General features: G+C 34.4%; 1 protein-coding gene and 1 long non-coding RNA gene across 5 annotated transcripts in view; one reads left to right on the top strand and one right to left on the bottom strand.

Moving 5' to 3' along the window:
• RASA1 (RAS p21 protein activator 1) overlaps positions 1-18370 on the top strand; it is a 123343-nt gene extending 104973 nt beyond the window's left edge. For all 3 annotated transcript variants that reach the window (XM_037982183.2, XM_007977578.3, XM_007977586.3), the window contains exons 14-25: positions 864-1021; positions 1530-1606; positions 3063-3235; positions 3552-3711; positions 5069-5211; positions 6381-6496; positions 7155-7241; positions 10361-10428; positions 11937-12025; positions 13450-13527; positions 15909-16043; positions 17261-18370. In XM_037982183.2, coding sequence (XP_037838111.1) covers positions 864-1021; positions 1530-1606; positions 3063-3235; positions 3552-3711; positions 5069-5211; positions 6381-6496; positions 7155-7241; positions 10361-10428; positions 11937-12025; positions 13450-13527; positions 15909-16043; positions 17261-17344 — 1368 coding nt within the window. In that variant the 3' untranslated portion in view covers positions 17345-18370. The remainder of the gene's footprint in view (positions 1-863; positions 1022-1529; positions 1607-3062; positions 3236-3551; positions 3712-5068; positions 5212-6380; positions 6497-7154; positions 7242-10360; positions 10429-11936; positions 12026-13449; positions 13528-15908; positions 16044-17260) is intronic.
• LOC140711489 (uncharacterized) lies at positions 4-7161 on the bottom strand. 2 transcript variants are annotated; one of them, XR_012092718.1, is made up of 4 exons: positions 6854-7161; positions 5485-5593; positions 2601-3188; positions 4-393 (listed from the first exon to the last, which is right to left on the bottom strand). It is a non-coding gene; the product is annotated as an uncharacterized lncRNA (long non-coding RNA). The 2 variants fall into 2 exon arrangements; XR_012092717.1 differs by lacking the exon at positions 5485-5593.
• Positions 18371-19098: the final 728 nt, after the last annotated feature.

The raw sequence follows: 19098 nt of genomic DNA, 5'->3' as shown, positions 1-19098 counted from the left end.
TTCACATTGTATTAGGTATTACAAGTAATTTAGAGATGATTTACAGCATACAGGAGGGCATGCATAGATTTTATGCAGATACTACATCATTTTCTATATGGAACTTGAGCACCTTGGGCTTAGTTATCTGCCAGGAGAGAGAGGTGGAGGGTATTGAAATCAGTCCCCCACAGATACCGAAGGATAACTAGTTTGTAATCCTTATTACAACCTGTAGTGTAGACTTTATACTTACATATTAGAAAGATGAGGCTTAGAGGGACAGATTTGTCCAAGGCCACACAAGTAGTATATGGCAAGAGAGAAAGAGGACCTGATACTAGAAGGTAGATGATCTAAGTTTTGGCATCCAAACTGACAAATAACTTAGTTTCTTTAGGTTTGTATCCTTTCCTGTAAAATAAGAAGGTAAGGTCAGTGTTTTAAAAATGTTTAGCTGTGGAACTCTTCTATAGAAATAGAATCTTCCAGATAAATATTATATAACATACGGGATTTCGATTTGAGTAGTGACAGTTGTTTACTTACATTAGTAAAGAATTTTCTTAACTTCATTTTCTCTTTATCATTGTTTTATGGTAGAAAAGATGTATTTCATTATTTCTCCAAGATATATATAGTGGGAGAAATAACTTGTAAAATAAAATTGCATTGTTTTATCTTTTTAGGTGGGAAGAATTATTTTAAATGTTTGAATGTTTTAAGTATGCCATATATAAAGGAAAAATATAACCAAAGCTCATATTTTCTGAAAAAAGGGGAAAATGAAGTCATTATTTTTGGCTTTGTATCTTAGAGTAATTGCTTTTGAAATGTGCAATTCTAGAAATCTGGGGTAATTTTTTTTTTTTTTTTTTTTTTAGGTCAGCAGCCTTGTTTTACATATTGAAGAAGCCCATAAACTCCCAGTAAAACATTTTACTAATCCATATTGTAACATCTACCTGAACAGTGTCCAAGTAGCAAAAACTCATGCAAGGGAAGGGCAAAACCCAGTGTGGTCAGAAGAGTTTGTCTTTGAGTAAGTCTTATTTTATCATTACATTAATCATTTTCTTTTACCACATTGCATTTCTTTCTATTTTTTTTGGTCTCTAAACCATCAGAACAAGGTACCATATCCAGGTGTCCTAATAGCTATATATATAAATTTTTTTTTTCTGTTGTATTTGTTTACCTTTATTTGTGAAGTGCTATGCCCTTGGTTTTTCCACTTAGTTATTAACATGAATTATTAGCAAGTCAAAAAACTTTACTAATCCACACATACAAAATGTTTACTAGGGTTTCCAGTACTTATCTGAATGAATTATTAGTTTAGGAGGTTAAAGATGGTAGGAAAAGTGTGTAATTTGCGTGTCTTCTGTATACCAAATAATAAAATACGTTGTGAATCTGGTTTTAGGTCTAGCACACTTTTTTTTTTTTTTTTGGGCAGAAATGGGGGTTTATTTGATACTAGAACTAAAGAAATAAGGTAGTTTGATGCCAAATCATTTTGTTAATTCTTTTTCTCCTTGCTCCTTTAGTGATCTTCCTCCTGACATCAATAGATTTGAAATAACTCTCAGTAATAAAACAAAGAAAAGCAAAGATCCTGATATCTGTAAGTTGATACAGAAACTTTATAAAATAGAAAAAGCATGTTTTATATACTTTAAAAATTCACAATGAAATAGTCTTGAAATAGAAATTAAAAAAAAATCAGAAATGCACGTAGTATAATTTGAGATAGTTTCTTTCTGCATTATTGTATTGATTATCTTAAAGTATTGATTATCAAGAAAGAGTATACCTAAGAAAGAAAAACACCAACACGGTTCAACCGTACATACTGTTAGGCAATTAAGATTAAAGTATCTAGCCACCCTCCTTTCTCCAATGAATAGGAAGAATAAGAAAATGATTATAGTGGTCTTTTTGTAGGGCTTGCCCTCATCCCTTCTACTTTTTAGGTTTTTCCGTTTTTTTCTTTTGAGATGGAGTCTTGCTCTTGTTGCTCAGGCTGGAGTGCAGTGGTGTGATCTTGGCTCACTGCAACCTCCACCTCGCAGGTTCAAGCGATTCTCCTGCCTCAGCCTCCTGAGTATCTGGGACTACAGGCGCCCACCACCATGCCTGGCTAAGTTTTGTACTTTTTTTTAGTAGAGACGGGGGTTTCACCATTTTGGCCAGGCTGGTCTCGAACTCCTGACCTCAGGTGATGTGCCTGCCTCAGCCTCCCAAAGTGCTGGGATTACATTAGCATATTAGTAAAAAAGTATTCTATTTAAAAATTTCCCTTAAACTTGAATATATCATTTATTCACTTCTGGTAGTCAAAGGCTCCCAGTTCCTGTCCTCAGCAGCACTCCTTCTTCCATCCTGCTCTAAAGCAGTTGACAGTGGGATTTACCAGTTCACATCAGGGTGAATTAGGTTAATACCTTCTTAACACTCAGGCTTAGGGAAGGAAGTGATATGTATTAACAGACAGATCAAAGCCTGAATATTCCTCTATAAAATGTTTATTCTGTAATTTTTTGTAGTAATTTTAGTTTTCCATTACTTTTATGATAAAATCCAAACCCCACAGTAATGACACAGAAGGAAGGCCATACCTTATATTTGAAGTGCTCTCTTTTCTTTTTTCACTACTTTTCTTCTTAGCTACACTTCCAGATCTTGTCAGCTCAAGGGTTACCTGTTTAAAGTGGAGTTTTCACCTCCACAGGCTGAATTAGATATTATTTATCTGTACTCGAATAGCATTCACCACTGTTAACAGCACTTAATGCTGAAACATAATTGATTTCTTGCCTTATTGACTAAACTGACCTCTATGCAACTCAAAGACCACATCTCAATCATCTCTATACTCCCTACCTATCAGAGTTTAGTGCACAGTAGACATTCAGTAAATGAATGAAGCAATTAAATATTGAATTTGTGCTGTTATTGAAAACTCCTTTAATGAAAAGCATTTAACACCATAGAGAAGACTGAACACCAGAAAAATTTACTTGCATGACTAATTATCATGTTATCTTTTTAGACAATAATTGCTTGTTTTTCTTCCCAAGTATTTATGCGCTGCCAGTTGAGCCGATTACAGAAAGGGCATGCCACAGATGAATGGTTTCTGCTCAGCTCCCATATACCATTAAAAGGTATTGAACCAGGGTCCCTGCGTGTTCGAGCACGATACTCTATGGAAAAAATCATGCCAGAAGAAGAGTACAGTGAATTTAAAGAGGTATTAAGTTATTTATCAATCTTGTTTTTGTTGGAATTAACAGAAACATTTAACATTTAATAAAAAATCTATTAAGCTAAACATAGTAATTCATAGCTTAGTAGCACATTGACACCAGAGAAGATTTAAAACCTTGTTTTATAGTGTGATTTTGGTAGAAATAGGTAGATTACGAATTCATTCTATTTTAAATAAATTTATTCAGTGGGACATCATTTTAAATATAAGAACTTGTGAAAGGACATATTTCTGGTTAGTCTCATGGAGCATGCTTAATGCTATGTACTTTAAACAGTCTTTTAAAATGTCATTTTAGCTTATACTGCAAAAGGAACTTCATGTAGTCTATGCTTTATCACATGTATGTGGACAAGACCGAACACTACTGGCTAGCATCCTACTGAGGATTTTTCTTCACGAAAAGCTTGAATCGTTGTTGTTATGCACACTAAATGACAGAGAAATAAGCATGGAAGGTATAGTATGGCTATATTAGTGTGATACTTTAAGAAACTGGGTTTAGATTTTATATCAAGGATGATATATGGACTCTATCTCTGAATATATTAAATTGTTAAATTATATTGCAAGGTAAGTTATTGTTTTCCCTCATTAAAAATTGCAGTTGGATTATCAGTTCTGATTATGTTGGTTACTATGGGGAGCTGATATTTCTAATGCAGAGTTTGGCAGGTAAGTATTAGAAGCCACAAGAAAGTGGTATGTGTGTCTACATCAATGGCTCATAGTGCTTGATTGTCTGGCATATTTAATTGTATTCTCTTGTTTGTTTGTTTATTTTGAGATGGAGTCTCAGTCGCCCAGGCTGTAGTGCAGTGGTGCAATCTCAGCTCACTGCAACTTCCACCTCTCGGGTTCAAGCGATTCTCCTGCCTCAGCCTCCCGAGTAGCTGGGACTACAGGCACATGCCACCATACCCGGCTAATTTTTATTTTATTTTTTAGTAGAGACGGGGTTTCACCATGTTGGCCAGGCTGGTCTTGAACTCCTGATTTCAGGTGATCCGCCTGCCTCGGCCTCCCAAAGTGCCAGGATTACGGGTCTTGTTTAATTTTATTTTTTCATTTCACAGAAGCTGGGTGTCAGTTGCATTTTATTTCTAACTTTTATAGACAGGTAGAGTTCCCAAGCTGCTGGACTCACAGTGCTTTTAATGGCTTACAAAATAATCCACCGGCCCCCCCAACGCGCCCCCCCCCCCCACCCAGCACTTTGATTCAGTAATAGTTCTTGCTTCTAGGTTCCCCAAATAAATAGTAAAGTTTAGAACTGTTTGCTTGTCATCACAAAATATAGATTTGTCAAGGAATAGATAAAATGGTGGTCCTTATTTTACACTGAGTTTATCTTTTCTGTAGCATTTGTATTTCATTAAAATTTTACTGAAACTCAGTAGACACCTTTTAAGCTAATAAATTAAACTGGGATTTATCCTTAATTGTAAATAAATCCCAAAGTTTCAAAGCATGGGGTCAGTGGGCAGGAAAGCTGATTTGTAGTCCTAATTTTGTCATTAGCTGTCTAACTGATCTTACATGTAACAATTCTGAGACTTCATTTTTCCATATGAACATGGCAGTGTTAATCCCTTCTCCTGTTTATGATCTAATGAGGTAATACATATGAAAGTCTTACAGAGTTAAGTCTGTAGAAGTATAGCATGTCACTGTAATTAGTACTTCAATGCTGCATGCAAAAAGTACGTTTAAGTGGTTATTCCTTTTGAGGTAAAATGAATTCACTTAATTTCCAATTTGGTCACATTAGGTCAGTCCTTTACAAATAATCTTCTAATGTAAATATTTGTGTAGATGAAGCCACTACCCTATTTCGAGCCACAACACTTGCAAGCACCTTGATGGAGCAGTATATGAAAGCCACTGCTACACAGTTTGTTCATCATGCTTTGAAAGACTCTATTTTAAAGATAATGGAAAGCAAGCAATCTTGTGAGGTAAGAATTTAATGTTTTTAGTAGGTAATAATTTGTAGCCAATTACATTTTAAGGAAAATATTAAATTTCTAAAATTATTCCTCATAGCAGTTATACCTGTCTCTAATACATTTACAAAAATGTTCTGCAAAATGGACTTTTTAAAAAAGATGTACTTTATTTTGGGATTAAAAACCATCAAATTGCACTAGAAATTCATGAAAATACTTTTATCATTTCCTCTACTGCACTAGTAATCTATATACTACTTATAGAAAGCATGCATAACATACATGGAAGGTTTTGTTAGTGACTTATCATATGACCTGTGTAGCACTTCATTACATCTAGGTTTGTCCTTGAAGGTTTTTTTGCGAGAGGAGAATTATGAGATAACCTTGACTAAAACAAAAACATCTTTTTAGGATTATTAAAGCTTCAGTATAAATTCATAATAAACTATTAAGACAGTAAGTGGAATCTCACACATATATTCTCTCATTTTAATGGTAAAGCAGCAACAAAGAAATATATATTTTAGATCTGATACAAAAATCAGTTTAAGGAATTGTTTTCGACAGTGGACACTGGGACCTAGCAAATGTTAATCCTGCACGAAGGTGTCAATTCGTACTAATAACCTGAAGGGAAGAAATTAGTGATTTAATTTTGGAAATCTGGAGTAATGCCATAGTTGGCCTAACATAAGGATGACACAGAAGTGCAGCAGGTAGGTAGGGAGTCTCTGGACTTTAGAGATAGGCTGTGGAATTCGGACTTCCATAGATAAATGTACTCTGCTGACACTAGATCAGAAGGGTTACAGGAAAAGTTCTGAGAAAGGTTTGTGATTCTGCCTAAGACATTTGATATTTTTATTAGCCATTAAATAAGCCTCATTCAGAAAAGGCTTTTAATCAGCTTTTTTTACCCTCAAATAAATAGAATTGACTAACCACTGTTTGCTTTTCAGTTGGGTAATTGGGAATAAATGGTAACAAACCTACCAGAAGGAGTTCCATAGAGCAAACTACTTAAAAACTCCCATTTATACAAAGAAAAAAGATCAGTACACACAGAGATACTGAAAAATAGAGAACCTTGAAAACTACAACTACTTGTTTTCCTCAGTTCATTTGCATTTGTCATTGCCAACAATGCATTTCTATTGATTTATTCCTCCTTTTAGTTAAGTCCATCAAAGTTAGAAAAAAATGAAGATGTGAACACTAACTTAGCACACCTATTGAACATACTTTCAGAGCTTGTGGAGAAAATATTCATGGCTTCAGAAATACTTCCACCGTAAGTGGTGAAATTTTCATTTGACAAGAAATTGTGTATCTGTGTCTTGAGAAGTTTCTATTTCTAAAACATGTGAAAGCTTTTCTGTTGTCCTAATATTATTATACTCTGAAAAAGTCATGGTTAATCTTTATAAGATGAATTATATTTAAAGAAAATAACTGTCTTAATAAAACCACCCATTGTTTTTGTACAAGCCATTATGTCTGGTTTGTATAGTAGCTTGGGGAGTGAATAGAGGTTTATAGTCTCAGATTTGAGATTGTAAAAGATATCTTGTCTATCCATTTAGTCTATACTTGATAGATTAATCACTCTGTTACTATGCTTTTAGGCCTCCAGTATTAGTGAACTCACTTGTTAGGTGGAAGTTAACGTAAGTCTAAGTCTTTCTCCCCAGAGTTTGCAGCTGGTTAGTTCTCTGTATCTGAAAGTAAAGGTCAGGAAGTTGACTGAATAAATTGATGATGATAAACTTAGTCGATAAAGTTTTCCTTACCCCTTCTAAATGTCTCATTACCTGTGGCAAAATACTTTTTTTGGGGAAAAGGCCAGTTTTATTAAACTGTGGTATATTTGGGTAAATTAAGCTTTCGGCTGCTAGGAGACAGTAGTTTCACTTGCTTTCTGTGTTGAGATGATTGTGTTATTTTGGCAGGACACTGAGATATATTTATGGGTGTTTACAGAAATCTGTTCAGCATAAGTGGCCTACAAATACCACCATGAGAACAAGAGTTGTTAGGTAAGGCTCATCAATTCATTTGTTAAATCACAAACTGATAGATGGATAATTGTGAAAAATTGAAGAATAACAATATACAATTCAACGTTTTTCTTTGACTTTTATGTCAAAGCCCTGTTGCATATTTTCTAAGTCCAAATGGCTCCTAAACTTAAAGTTACTATGAGATTTAGCTACCGTTTGCATTTTCTAAAAACATGAACATTCATTTATAGTCAAGTATTGGGGATTTTTAAACCCTTACAGGATGAGTTTAAAAGTTATACAACCAAAATCTGTAGCTAACTTCATATAATATTCTTCATACGTACACACACACATTGATTGGCACTAAAAGAGAAGAGCAGTAATTGACTGGTTTAGATATTAATTGGTTTATTACAATCTGTGACTCTGAGCTAATCTGGAACCAGAACATGTGGTGCTGAAGCTCTGTTTCAGTCTGCTCATTGTACCATAATTAGGAAGAACTGTTTTGGCAAACCATGGAATTTGGGAGCTTATATAAAGGGACTTCATTATCATTATTCTATAGGAAGAACTGCTTTGGCAAATCATGGAATTTGGGAGCTTATATAAGGTTACTTAATTATCATTATTCTAACTTACTTTCCAATGAAGAAGCAGATCTGTCTGGAGAGGTTAAGTTGTTGAACTAAGGTTATATAGAGAGCTGGTGGCTAAGGCACAACTAAAGGTAACTTTCTAAGACCCAATTTGATATCCTTAAGTCTTATTTGTAGGCTTTTGCTTTTGTTAAGCATACTCCAACCAATACCCCAACTAATTCCAGGCAAATGGAAATTTAATGCAAAAGCATCATGGAATACAGCAGTTTTCTAATGATATAATTTGTTATTTAGAATATACATGGTCATGCCATGCTATATTTAAAATAGACAACCATTAGCACCATTATTACAGTTTGTTTTGAAAATGTGTGTTAATCCTGCCTCCAACCTAAATTTTGTCAAGGGTCTTCTATTTCTTTTTTTGGAGGGCAGATAAAATTTCTCTTGGTTATGATATGACATAATTAAGAACTACAGATTCAGTTTTTGTTGGCATTAATGGTGATTGGGAGGAATAGAAAAGAATTATATTCTAGCACAGTTATGTGTGAGATGTAAATTAAAACTGTTCTATAAATTTGTAAGTTTCAAACAAGTATAACTGTTAAGCAAACACAGCAGGAAATTGTAAACTGATGCAAGAGGGTGTTTTAGGGCATTTTTGCCAAGGTTATGTTTCAGGCTCATAAACCTACTGTGTATAATTATGACAATATTTTCAAGTAAAGTTTACACAAGATTCTTTAAATTTGAGAAGTCCAAAATTAAAGACTTAATTGTTATTTTTTTGAGACAGGGTATCGCTCTGTTGCCCAGGCTGGAGTGCAGTGGTGTGATTTCAGCTTATTGCGACCCCCGCCTCCCAGGTTCAAGTGATTTTCGTGCTTTACCCACCCAAGTAGCTGGGATTACAGGCATGCAGCACCACACCTGGCTATTTTTGTATTTTTAGTAGAGATGGGGTTAGCTCATGTTGGCCAGGCTGGTCTTGAACTCCTGGCCTCAGGTAATATACCCACCTTGGCCTCCCAAAGTGTCGGATTACAGGCATGAGCCACCATGCCCAGCCAATATATTACAATTCCTATAAATGCTGTTTGAGAAGTAACTACTTTCTAAGAGTCCAAAAATTAGCAAACAGGTACATGTTCAAAGGTAAATGCTGAGAAATTGGGTAACCCGCTCTAACAGAGAACAGAGATTGTGCCTATTAATGTCTAGAAGGAATTGCGTAACTCATTATTTTGGGAATAATGCTCGTCTTTACATAGATTATGTCTATCAGTCTGTAGAAGGAATTGCATAATTCATTATTTTAGGAATAATGCTTGTCTTTACATGGGACAAGTAAGAGGTTATTAGTGTGGATTCTTCTTAAAAGGAAATTAGAGAGAAATTATCTACATGACAACATGTCCTCCCTACCAGTGACTAAAGGAGGCAGAATAGGAGTATCTATGCAAGCTTCATTTTCACACTGACATTGTCCCAAAATAAAATTAGCAGATAAAATCATATATGACAGCTGTTAGTATAATTTTTGCTTTTGCTATTGTTTTGTAATTTAACAACTTTTTAAGACTTTAGAATTCCTAATGTCTTGCCTTAAAAGTTTTCCAGGCTGGGCATGGTGGCTCAAGCCTGTAATCTCAACACGTTTAGACCAAGACAGGAGGATTGCTTGAGACCAGGAATTTGAAATTGTCCTGGGCACCGTGTTGAGACTCTGTTCTCTACAAAAATAATTTTAAAAAAAAATTAGCCAGGTATGGTGATGTGCACCTGTAGTCTTAACTACTCTGAGCCTAAGGCAAGAGAATTGTTTGATCCCAGAGGTTCAAGGTTGCAGTGAGCTGTGATTGCGGGCCCCTGTACTCAAGCCTCGGTGACAGAACAAAACCCTATCTCAAAGAAAGAAAGAAAAAAAAAAACCTTTCCAGTGTTCTATTATAGACATTTTCATTTATCAATAAGTCACCTTTTCTCTAGTGCAATGGATTCTTATTTTTATATGAATCATCAACAAAATCAATGCAGCCAGCTTAAGGCTGTTTTGTTTAAATAAATTATAGAAATGAGGATGTGTGAAATTCTGAAATTGTACAGAATTATGCTTATATAATATAAAAAGTTTATACTCCTGTGGTATTTCAGAAATTCTTAGGGTTCCTGAGGATACTACTTTAAGTATCACATGACCACTAGGCCTGGAATAATAAATAGTAAGCAAGACAGTAAATACTACAGATGAACAACATTTTCCCACAGTTAATCCAAATTCTAAATTGGGAAAAGTGAGTAATACATTCAGGAAGCAGATATATATATATATATATATATATATATATATATATTCTTAAAATATGATGCTTTGGCTTACTGTTTTCTTAAAGCTTTCTGTGTCTGGGCTTCCTTTTATTGGTTTAGAGTGAAGTTTATGGTTCTATGAGTACTAAAAATTCTGTTTTATATGTATTGTTTTAATGTAACACATTATGTATGTGTTTTCTAAAAAAAAAAAAAAAAAAAAATTTCCCTCCCATTCAGTGGTTTTGTTTTTCTTCGACTCATCTGTCCTGCCATCCTGAATCCACGGATGTTCAATATCATCTCAGGTAATCAGCTTTTGATAAATTTCAAAATTCAAAAAATTACAATTAACAGTTTCACACTGTTAGGTAAGAATACTCTTAAAATAAATTAAATCTAGTTTTTTTTTTTGTTTTTTTTTTTTTTTATTATCCAATTCTAGTCTTGACATATATAAAGTATTCCAAAGCACCCTTCCCTTCCTTGTGCTTCTTCGGCTTTTTTCTTTTTGTTTCTTTTCTTCCATCTCATATCTAATCTGAGATGGCATGATTACACACATTCCACCTTTTTTTCTGACCCTATTGTGTCTAAAACCTTTATAATAAATAACTTCTTGTAGTCTGCAACTTGGCTTTTTCAAGTTGGGAAGAGCTTTGCTTAGCCCATTGCTAGACTGCTGCCAGCTGGATCTTCAAGATCAAATTAAATGGTATCTACAGTTGGAATAGTATTCTGTGCGTACGCATGAAGAAAGCAGTCCTGGTTCCTCCCATTAGAGATTTTTAAAGTCACCAGTTATATAGTGTAAATTGGCCATTTTAAACTTTAGTAAACCTGATCCAGTTTCATTACCCATATACCCATTTTGAGATGACTTTCAGGTGTTACACACTTCTTTCAAAGAAAGCATAATAGGGATATTTGTGACTTTGAATGTAATAATGAACCATTATAAACAGTAAGAACCAGAATTTTTACCTTAATAATCTGAAGCTCAAAATTGTATTAAAAATGTTTTGCATCTCTGTAATTATCTTTTATTGCTACTAAAGTGGTTAAATCTACAAATCCATTAAGATTAAGGGTTTGAAATTCTTTTGGAGAAATTTATCTGAATGTTTGCCTCAGACACCACTATCTAAAACTAGGCAGTCAGGTAGATTATCTGTGGGATTTTACTGTTAAATAATTAAGTTCCAGAGCTTATATTTAATAGACACCAATACTTGTCATTTACATCCTACTTATCTGTGTTCTTCAGGGAAATGCCTCCTGATTTACCTTTAAAATATTTTAGAAGTTTATTAAATTTCATGTTTTTCTCCTCAAAATAAAGCAGAGGTCCTAGATTTTATCTTGCTTCTTGTGCTTTTAAGTGAATTATTTGGATTGCAGATAATGTTGGGAGCAGGGAATTGCTCAGATTGCTAACCCGAGTAGGCCGAAACTAGCTTTGTGAACTGTCACAAAACGTGTGAGAGTGACAGTCTTTTTTAGTGATAAAGGTAAAGCTTTGAGGTCCTCTGAAATAGTATCAACCATTGGAAATTGCTGCGTTTTGTAGTACCCTTTTCACAAGCCTAGAAGCACTGATAAGCATATTCAGTTTTCCTCTTTTAACTCAAGTTCTTTTGAATTATACAGATCACAAATTTTTCAAAAAACATTTTTCAAAAAACATTCTGAGTTCTGAATGGAAGAATGGGTAGTAGTGTAACAGTAAAGAAATGTTAAAGTGCTAAATTTATAATGGTTTAGCTGAAAGTGCTGTTGGAGTTGGTGTCATTAGCTGTGCCCAATTCTCTTCCAGATTCCCCATCTCCTATTGCTGCAAGAACACTAATATTAGTGGCTAAATCTGTGCAGAACTTAGCAAATCTTGTGGAATTTGGAGCTAAGGTAAAAACATTTTGATACTTTAAAATGTAATTTATGACTGCAAGTTTGACATGATAAAACGATAAAATTTGGCCTAAGTTTTTAGCAATGAAAGATTATTTTTGTTGGTATGTTTGTGTTTAAAGCATCTTGTTTAAATTTTACATTTTAATAGTGGAATTTTAAAAAACACCATTTTAGCCATTATAGAAAACAAATTTTTCAAGGTCCAGTGTACTCAAATTCTCCCACTTTTAACATAAAAGTAATAAATGAGTACATTTTAATACAAAAATTCATTAAAAATTTTATTTCACAATAAACCTTCACTGTAAATATTAAAACTCAAGTTTTTTTTTTTTTTTTTTTTGACACCTACATGTAACTGTACTATCTAAGGATAATGACTAATATTAAGTTGGGATCATATCATGCCTCCTGCTTTTGTCACCTAATACATGACAGACTTCTTGCCATATGTGGAAATAGATAACTCTTTCATTATTCTTAATAATGGATATTTAGATGGCTTCCAGTTTGTCCCTGTTACTGTTGTAACATATATCCTTACATACATTTCCTTTCATACTTGTTCAATTATTAGCTGAACTTAGGAGTAAAATTACTAATACATGTTTTAGGCTTTGCTATGTATTACAAGATTTCCTGTCAGCAACTTAAGATTCTTTTGTTGCTCCTCACAGCCTTGACAAAACTCAGTGGGTACTATACTTTTTTCTTTTCTGCCAATTTGATAGGCAGAATATTTTGTATTTCATTGTTTTATTACTGTTAGAGAGACTTTCATTGTCTCTATCTTTGGAATTGCCTATTGAGGTCCTTGTCTCATTGAGTTTCTTATTGATTTTTAAGAGTGTGTTAATCTTAACCTTTTCCCTATTTATAGCATAGTTTTAAGTAGTCAGGATTTCAGTATGATGAGCAGTAAATATGTATGGCCTAGGTTTTGAATTCATCTGAATCTTGAAGCAGGTTACAAATAAGATATTTTCCTATTGCAGTCTTCATTATATTGTATTTTAATTCCCTGTAATCTCTGCTGGATTCGAATCTATGATTTGGGGCCATGTTTGAGTGATTTTATATATAAGCAATTTGTGTCTGCCAGTCTGCATGTTATGATTTGTGCTTGGGTTCAGAATTTTCTTTCATTAAAAATGCCCATACTCCTCAGTATAGCCATTTGCTTATATACTGGAAGGAAAATACTGTCATCATATGATTTAATTAATTCTTGTGAATGTGTTGCTGCTGCTACACCTGATTTATAAGAAGTATTGCTACATGTATGGGTTTTGCTATATTAATTTGGTGCGAAAGTAACTGCGGTTTTTGCTGTTAACTGTAATTACTTTTGCACCAACCTAATAGGTCAAACAGTGGTTTGTTTCCGCTGCATATAATAGAAGCATTCTATTTTTCAGGAGCCCTACATGGAAGGTGTCAATCCATTCATCAAAAGCAACAAACATCGTATGATCATGTTTTTAGATGAACTTGGGGTATGTATATAGTTTTTAGGTACTTTTTAAAGACTTAGAGTTGGCATAGCTGAGTTAACCCATTTAAGCAGCAATCTTTAGAAAGATTTTCTATCCAAAACTAAAAAGACAAAAAGCCTGCAAATTTTTGTCTGCCTTCCTAAACAAAAAACAGCATTTTTTTTTTGTAATTAAAACTATTTATTCTTAAACCAAAGCATACATTATTCTGGCTTTTAGACTAATTCCATCATTTTTTAGGGCCCGTCTTGTTTTTCATATCCTTTTAAAGCTATCACATCTGACTGCCATGACATTTTGTTGCCTCCTTAGCTTTTTTACTTTGCTGCTACTATGTGGGGCTTGAAGCAAGACGATGACACAGTTCTGACCAGGTTAAATAAGTAAATAGACTGAAAAGTCTTCTTTTCTAGGAATAAAAAACGACATGGATTTGGTGTTCCACTTCATTCAGTGTGAATATCTATGCCTCATTTGGGCCTTGTTAATAAAATGTGATTACAAAATTATGAATGAGGGTATTTTATAATGTCTCGGACCCTGCCTTTAAGAGTTAAATTTTCATGATTGTACAGATTTTCAGGTACTGAGTCAGTTTTAAACTAAACTTATTAATAATTCAGTTTATATACAGGGAAACCAGCAAGGTACATGTACATGTGAATAAAGCCAGGTATAAGGCATGGCATTAGGGAGTGCTAGGATTGGAGATTGAGGTGTCCATGTTCTGTCTTAATATATTCAGATTCAGTTAAAAAGACCACCACAATTTGTGGCAAACAAATCAGGAATGCCTATGAGTCACTAGTTTAGTGTATGAAAAATTATGGCATAGCTCTATATAGTGAAATTGACAAGCTAAAAGTCCATCATGCTTCTGTATGTGAACTGGGATATAGTTGATCATTGGAAAACATTTTTACTATAATGTTTAAGGAACTGTGTGAGAAATTATGCCCCACAATCTAGGATTTCATACTGCTTAGAATCCAAATATAATACTATTATATTTCTTTACCATCTGTATACCATCTGTATAAGCCAAATTTATTTTTGAAGACCCACTTCAATTATTATCTCCTTGAGGAAGCTTTTGCTGAGCCCCAAACGTGAATAAAGTAACTTTTGTTTTACCTCCTAAGCATCCCCTGCATATCTGTGATATATAAACTCTGTGTTGCTATGATTACTTTTTCTAAAGTCCTTTCTACTAGAGTCAGTTCTCTGAAGGCAAATATAGTGTCTTTCATCGCTATAATCCTTTAATCACTGAATGAATATATCCTGTATAACCGTGTTTCTCTATCCCATAGAAAACATTGTTTTGCAGTTTTTAGCAGTGTAAAGCAAATACTGTCACCATTTTACTGGTAATCCAAGCCTTTGTTAAATGTTATTCCAAGGCTTAAAATACCACTGCCATTTAAATAAAGTACAGGTGGAGTATCCCTAATCTGAAATGCTAAAAAATCCAAAACTTGTTGGGCATCAACAGGAAATGCTATTTGGAATGCTCAACTGGCAAGTATACTGCCTATATTCCAAAATCCGAAACACTTCTAGTCCCAAGCATTTTGGGTGATATTCAACCTATACTATAACTATAGTGTCTAAGTTACTTTATGAACCTTATCTGAAAGTACCATAATTAACACTGATTATTCCCACACATTAGCACGTATTCTGAACACAGTCCACAGATAATGTCTAACTTGACATGTTCTCACTGCATTTTCATAGTGCAGTTCCTACTTATATGCATATCAACTTAGACAAACTATAGGAGCTTAATAATGAAATTTCATCTAGGAATTTTAAGTATAGGCTGCATTTAATCCAGATTAGCAGTTAACCTACACTATTTGGCATATGTTCTATATTTCAGATATAAAGCTAATTGTTAGGAAGCCACATCCCCCGACCCTTATTTTTAGAATAGCAATAATATTGTACCACATCTGTCATGCTATGGAAAAAAATAGAATCTGGCTTTCATGTGAATACAAAGGTTACAGAGTCTATATTTTACCATCATTAATGCTGAATTTTATATTTCAATAAGAATCTTCAGAATTTTAAGAAATTTGATAATTAAAAAAAATTATCTAATATACCCAATTAGAATATTTTCACATGAGACTATAAAGATTTGTATTTCTAACAAAAAATTAGCCGGGCATGGTGGCAGGCACCTGTAATCCTAGCTACTTGGGAGGCTGAGGCAGGAGAATCACTTGAACCCGGGAGGCGGAGGTTGCAGTGAGCCGAGATCATGCCATCACACTCCAGCCTGGGCAACAAGAGCGAAACTCTGTCTCAAAAAATTTAAAAAAAAAAAAAAGATTTGTATTTCTAAATGCAATTTTACAATTCCCTTAAAGAACGTACCTGAACTTCCGGACACTACAGAACATTCTAGAACGGACCTGTCCCGTGATTTGGCAGCCCTGCATGAGATTTGTGTGGCTCATTCAGATGAACTTCGAACGCTCAGTAATGAGCGTGGTGCACAGCAGGTAGGCTTTCACCAGCCTTCATTAACAATGATGTTTCAAGGATAACACTTTGAGAGGTAATAAATAGCTGAATTCTGGTTAACATTTTTTCTTGTTACATTAAATTTTTGAGACTCTGCATCATATTAACAAAAGATCTCAGCAGACAGAAATAAGGGGCCCAGACTAAAATGATGTACATTTAATACTGAAAAATACCAGGTTTTGCTCTTGAGTCTGCATGTTAATTCTACTGGAAAACAGTGTAACTGTTAATATACTTTGGTGACGTATGTGAAAATGGCTAGTAAGTATTTTTTTTTTCTTTCAGTTTCTGTCTCTTCTCTGTCACATACAGATACAGTGCATGGCCAAAGTGATTCTCAAATTGTGAAACAAATGATTATTATTTGGGATGTTTGTCAAATTCACATCCAGAGATTCTGAAGTGTGGCCTTGAAAGCTGCACATCTAGCAAACTCTTACAGGAATTTATAGGGATTCTGATGCAAGTGAACCATGGCCTACACTTTTGAGAAACAGTAGACTACATTGATAGACTTCTATCTGCCATCTGCACCAAACAGATACAGATTAGAATGTATTCAAAGAGACTTAACACCAGGTCAATTAAGATACTGGAGATACAGAACAAAATGGGTTACATTTTCAATGTCCTCAGCTGACATAAGGGCCACTGAGAAGAAGTGACCACAGGGACAGTTTTGACTAGTTTCTAATGTAGTTTCAGGAGATAGTGAATGCTGTCACCACTGGCTAACCATTTGGCAGGGATTTTGTAGAAGGGATTAAAGCATTGAATTTGCTGACTGAGTTCTCTACAATCTGAGATTCTAGAATCCTCAAGTCCTGTTCCTCCCAGCCCTCCACCCCCCAGCTTTCAAAACTAATAATATGACTTGCCTTAGATATTAAATTAAAAGACCTTTAAAGAGAGGTAAACTGCTTCTGGCAAAATGTGATAGTGATAGTTCTGGCCTAAAAAACCGGAGCATGCCAAACACAAATTTCTGTTCACTATATATAAAAATTCTCTTAGTTATGACCAGAAATACTCAGCCAATGACTGAATAATAGAAACTTACGTTTTGAGTGGAATTGTGCTAATATTTTATGCATCCCTTTGCTTTGATACGGCTTTTTTTAAATCCAGGTTCCCATCCTGAAATTCCTGACCGAGCTTTCATTTATTTTCATACCATTTTTCCTCTGTCTAGCACGTACTGAAAAAGCTTCTGGCTATAACAGAACTGCTTCAACAAAAACAAAACCAGTATACAAAAACCAATGATGTCAGGTAGCAGCCTTCGCCCCAGTGTTCTGCATGGATTCATCATGCCCAACATGGTAATTCACTTCAGTATAATGTCTCCTTTGCTCTTGCCAAAAAATAGCACACTTTTCCACATTCCAATGATGTGTGAGCTATGCAAACAAAATCCAAGATTCTGCTAGTGCATAACTATGCCAGCAACCTTGTAAGCTATCTGTGCAGGATATTTGCACTATTTCCACATGGAATCAATCTTTAACAACCTCTGAGCCTTGGTGTACAGATCACCTTTCACAAAACAAAATGCTATGACTGTATCTTGAACTTGGAAATATATTTTCAGTACACCCAGTTGCCAAAGTTTTGCTGTCTCTTAGAGAAAGAACTATGAAATCAACTGACACATTCTCTTATTGACAATTGTGTATAACTGGATTGCAGACTGTTCTTACTGTAACTACTTCCTGATTAGGAATATGACCATTTGACTGTTCAATGATTATTTGTATTTACAGTTTCCAGAGTTTGTCATTATAATAGGAACAATCTTTGCTGTATACTTTTAAAAAATACTGTGCTCTTTCTCTTGCTGGAACTGTTGAAAGAAAATATATAGAATGATCTATTGCTCATCAGCTTTATTTTTTAAACATACTACTTATTTTGTTGAAATTGTCAAAGACTGTATTTAGATCTCATAATGCTTTGTTAAATGTTTACAACAGTAAATAGTTTGAATTCAGTAAATATTATTGGTTGTTGTATTGATCAATGCATGTTACCCTTTCATTTTATAGACTACCAGTTTCTTTTATGTTAACTAGAATGTTTTTGTTAAAAGTTATTTGTTCATTATTTGTGCTACCCTACCCCTTTGATTATGCAGACAAACCTCATCAGCTGCCTAACTTATCCATCTTTGAACTTCTGACTACTTGTTGTATCTGCTGGACGTTTAGTTCAACTGTATAGTTTTATTTACTTCTGTATGCGTATTTTTGTGAAGTATTCACAAAGGTTAAGTTAAAATAAAACCAAGGGATATCTTGCATAATTGATTACTTCTGTCTAAATAGAGCTAAGCATTTAATTTGTTTATTTTCTTCCTCCTTCAGGGGCAGTTTAAACCTTAGCACCAGAGCAAGGCCCAGGGAGAAGCTGAAGCTTTAGATCAGTATTTTTGCTAATGGCCTCTTTTGAAAAGGATTCTATATATGCAACAATTCCTTCCATCTCATAATTGTCTAGGGCAGGTATGACATATGGAACATATGTGGCAGAATGACATTGGTAATAAAAGTGGGTGAGACAGGAACCCAAGGTGTTCTTACAGTAAGGAAAGGTCTAGATTCCAAGAGCAACACTTTATGCTATTCCTCTAATGTATAAAATACAGAAAAAAAAAAATGCTAAAGGTTTAAAAGATGTCTGCTTAACAGTTTCAAGCTACAAAAGGCAATTATTTCTATGGGGGCTGCTAACCTCTGTGGCTTCAATCACAGTTTAACACTGATACCAAAAATCTCAACATGTCCCGTGCTCCTTTTCCTTGAAATCAACTCAATTCATTCCATTCTCTCCCTTCCTGGCTCTTTTATCAAATTACTCTCCTTTCCATCCCTTCTGTTTTATAGCTGGACTTGGACCAACCCCGGTGGTCTCCTTCCTTAGTTACATGATGGAAGACAGGGAGGATATGGACTAGTCAAGATATTTTGCTATGCACTTTGGTTCCCACTAATCACGCCTCAATCTTTAGCCATACTAACCTGTCATTCCTCG

Source organism: Chlorocebus sabaeus, chromosome 4, assembly GCF_047675955.1.
Source record: "Chlorocebus sabaeus isolate Y175 chromosome 4, mChlSab1.0.hap1, whole genome shotgun sequence".
NCBI lineage: Eukaryota > Metazoa > Chordata > Mammalia > Primates > Cercopithecidae > Chlorocebus > Chlorocebus sabaeus.
This window is presented reverse-complemented; position numbering and strand designations above follow the sequence as displayed.